The sequence below is a fragment of the Lolium rigidum genome, chromosome 3 (genome assembly GCF_022539505.1).
Source record: "Lolium rigidum isolate FL_2022 chromosome 3, APGP_CSIRO_Lrig_0.1, whole genome shotgun sequence".
Taxonomy (NCBI): Eukaryota; Viridiplantae; Streptophyta; class Magnoliopsida; order Poales; family Poaceae; genus Lolium; species Lolium rigidum.
In genome coordinates this window covers 99,162,029-99,165,667 of record NC_061510.1, presented here as the reverse complement: position 1 = coordinate 99,165,667, position 3,639 = coordinate 99,162,029, and the positions used below count along the sequence as shown (strand labels likewise).

The following is a 3,639-nucleotide window of genomic DNA, read 5'->3' as shown; positions in this document are numbered from 1 at the left end:
ACCTGGTGCTGAAAAAATTACTGGGTCTGCCACCGCTAAGTGATAACGGTTCGATGTTTTATGTTTTTTTGATCGAGCGAACGTTGGTGCGAGCTGGAGGATCGCTCGCTTCGCTTCATGTGGGCCGACCGAACGGCCCAAGTCACCACAAGGAAACGGGCCATATAAATAGAAGGGAACGATCAGACTTGCTAGCTCACGCATGATCAAGGAGGATCGATCGGGAAAACACGGAGGCGCTAGAATCGTGCGGCGGCGCTGCTGGTCGATCGCTGCCGGAGCGCCGGCACCAAGGATGGGTGAGATGGAGCGCAAGGATGCCGCCGCGGCGGGGGAGTAGAAGGTGTACGTCTGGTTTCCTGCGGTCTCCGTCCGACCGATACGACTCACCGCTGACTCCAATTTTAGACGCTAGGGCTGCTCAAGATTAGGTATGACATGGATGGCGCCTTCCGGGCCTGCTGAATGCGGACCGCAGCTACCCTATATCGGCAACATAGAAAGACACGGGGTACCGAGACTGGAGCAGGTACAGCCAGCGACGGAGCTGGTCGCGATTGAGTACCTTCACCCACCCCATGTACGTGCTCGGGTCGTCCTAGAACTGGTTGTGCCCGCGCGCGGAAATGCGTTCCTCTGCAACGGTGGTTTCATGGTCGATTGGGTCGGCGGCTAGCTCGTCGGTGGCTGCCGCCTGCGGCGCTGCATCGAATACTCCCTCCGTCGCCTCCCTGACGTCGACCAGTGGACCCTCGCCCGGATGCGTGTGTTGGGTGACCAACGAGAGCGAGACGTACGTACCTCGTGGTGATCGATACCTCAAGGAGTTCTGCAGCAGCGTCAGGCTGTCAGGCTGCTGGACGGCATACTTGGAATCAGAAGTACATCGGGAAAATAATGATCATGATGAGCGAGGACGGGAGCTACAGATCGTGGCCATGGTGTGCGCTCCATATTTGGCGTCTCGGCAGAAGCAGGAGTACTGAAGGACGACGATGCATGGGTTCCAATTTTCCAGGAAGATCTCGCGTGCGGCGCTCGGCTGCTGTGCTCCGCCGCTGGGCTCAATTTTACGCCAGTTGAGCTACCTCTTGAGTGCAGGTGCTTAAAGAAAAAGATGCAGCAGAGAGAAATTTAATAAATGATCTTGGATCTTCTTTTTCACAAACGATCGCCGGCTACTTGGACCAAACAGGTAATGCTAGGCCTCTTTCTATTTTCTTTTTTATATCATGTGTAAGATCTATAGGAATTCTGTGGTCTGTTATGCTGGAGGTTCAAAATTTAACTTCAAATAGTGGAAGTTCTCATAGGGGTTTTAAAATTCCTCACCATAATTAAATTTTCCGAAATATTTTCAGAAATTTTAGTATAACTTTCCTTCTCCAAAACTCAAATAAGTTTTCTGTTTAAAAGAGTTCCTAAATGAGCATAATCCGGGAAATTTGATTATACTTATTATTATGAAAAGTTCCCAAATGCATAGGTGTTGGCAGTGTTGGAGGGCGCCGCGCATGCACATCTTTGCACATCTTTATATCCCGCCCAATGATCTATCCGTTGTCTTCTCATTTCTCTACTCTGGACTCGAGATAGGCGAAGTTCTTGGCAGAATTAATTGGGTGAGCTAGCGATGGCCATTAATGGCTCTGTTGGTGGGGCCTGAGGACTCAGGAGGTAGTGGCGGCACCTAACCATGACGTAGTTTTTTTCTCTTCCGATGCAACGCACGGGCACTTTTGCTAGTCATAAAAATATTCAGAGGAATAACTTGTAGTATGTGGCCTCCACAAAAATAAGAAGTGGTAGCAGATAAATTTGACTACTACAAAATTCATCAAATTTTATCTATTTTGTATCTCCGCACAGCTAATCGGCCTCAAACTTCACAGATGAAACTAAGCCTTTTGGTACAACGGCGTAGACATATTTTTCGAATTTTTGGCACGAAATGAGTGTAGGTGTGGTGTAAGCCCTGCTTAGAAATATTTGTATATGGACTGCATTCCGTCAGGAACCTACATTTTCTCATCGATAATGCAGACGCCTAGTACGTCTAGTCGGCCGGCCTCCTTTTCAAAAACTCAGAAGCCGTCACCATCCGATGTGCAGTAGAACGCCTTATCTTGGCACCGTAGACAAACCAAGGGCAAATCGGGCCCCGGCCTCGCCGCCTCCGACGTGACGGCCGAGCGGCTGCGCATTCCTGGCCTCTCGTCCGTCGTCGTTCCCGCTAAGCCATGGACCATCCTCTCTATCCACTCCACCTAGATCCCGTGGATATTTTACCCTTCACAAATATCGCGTTGGCCCCAGCGCCGGTGCACCGTCGCCACCGTCGCGCGCGGCACCATAATAGCACGGCGCTTTCGATCAGCCTCCGCCACCGGTACGACACAACCGCGCTTAATCAATACCACTACTCACAAGCACGAGCACAAGCAAAAGTAGCCGTAGTAGCGCTAGCAATCGACCTGCGAGCGTACAGTGCGGAGAGATCGATCGATGTCGCGGCCGAGCAGGAGCGACGCGCACCTGTCCCCCGTGGACGAGGCGGTGCGGGTGGCGGAGGTGCGGGAGTACTACGACGACGCCGCGCCCAAGCGCCACACCAAACCCTCCCGCAGCGAGCACTCCGCCGTCTACACCGACGACGCGTTCGTCGACTCCTCCCACCCCGAGCTCGACAAACTCCAGGAGCTCGAGGCTCACACCGAGGTCGCTCGCTCTCCTTTGATTTCTCCTCTTCCAGTTCCTAGTGCCGTTTACAAGGAGCTTACGATCGATGCGTGCGGGTGGTTCGTTTGCTGCAGAAACTGGTGCTCGAGGGCGGCAAGCCGGGAGAGGAGTTCGTGGAGACGGAGTACTACAAGGACCTCGGCGGCGTCGGCAAGCAGCACCACACGGTAGGTCTCTGTATGCCTTTTTCTGCTGCCGGCCCGGCCGGGTGACCATTTTGATCTCCAAAAATTACAGTATGGGCGAGCTGTTAACTTAACCTCTGGTGGGCTGCGCCCATGCCCTGCAGACTGGGACGGGCTTCATCAAGATGGACAAGCCCACCGGCGCCTCCTTCGAGCTCTCCGAGGACCCCGACGCATCGGAGCGCCACGCTTCCTGCAAGGGGAATCCTGCCACCAACGAGTGGATCCCGTCGGCCGACACGGTAGGAGGACAGGCAGATGATCCTGGTTGTCTCTTCTTTTTACCCTGCACTCTTACCATACAAGTCGGCATTTCTGCACTTCTCATGATCCGTGAACGAGCGATACGATTCTGTTCGATAACCCTCCTGCATCCGTAAGCGGTAATCAGGCAAATGGTTTTCCTTCTTTCAGGTGCACCAGGCGTCAGACAAGCCCAACAGAAGCGACAGCTGAGCTGAGGAATCATCTACAGCCATCAGTTCACGATGTGTATGATTTCCACCAGCGAAGAAGAAACCTCCCCGGTCAAATTGGTTGGTCATTCACAAACCCACGAAGCGTGCGTGTATTTGCTATTCGTTATTCAGATGAGATTCTTGTGACGTTGTACTTAATGAAGTTTGTGCGTCGATTTCGGAACCTCTGTTGTGGGTATTGAAGCACGGTGTAAAAGTACAGGAAATAAAGCGGTATCATGGTCCAATTTTGTGTA

General features: G+C 52.5%; 1 protein-coding gene across 1 annotated transcript; it reads left to right on the top strand.

Annotated features, from left to right (window-relative positions):
- The first annotated feature begins 2,281 nt into the window (after positions 1-2,281).
- LOC124702009 lies at positions 2,282-3,639 on the top strand. Its single transcript, XM_047234104.1, has 4 exons — positions 2,282-2,718; positions 2,814-2,906; positions 3,029-3,166; positions 3,339-3,639. Exons 1-4 carry the CDS (start codon positions 2,506-2,508, stop codon positions 3,378-3,380), a joined length of 486 nt encoding a protein of 161 aa, XP_047090060.1. The 5' UTR covers positions 2,282-2,505; the 3' UTR covers positions 3,381-3,639.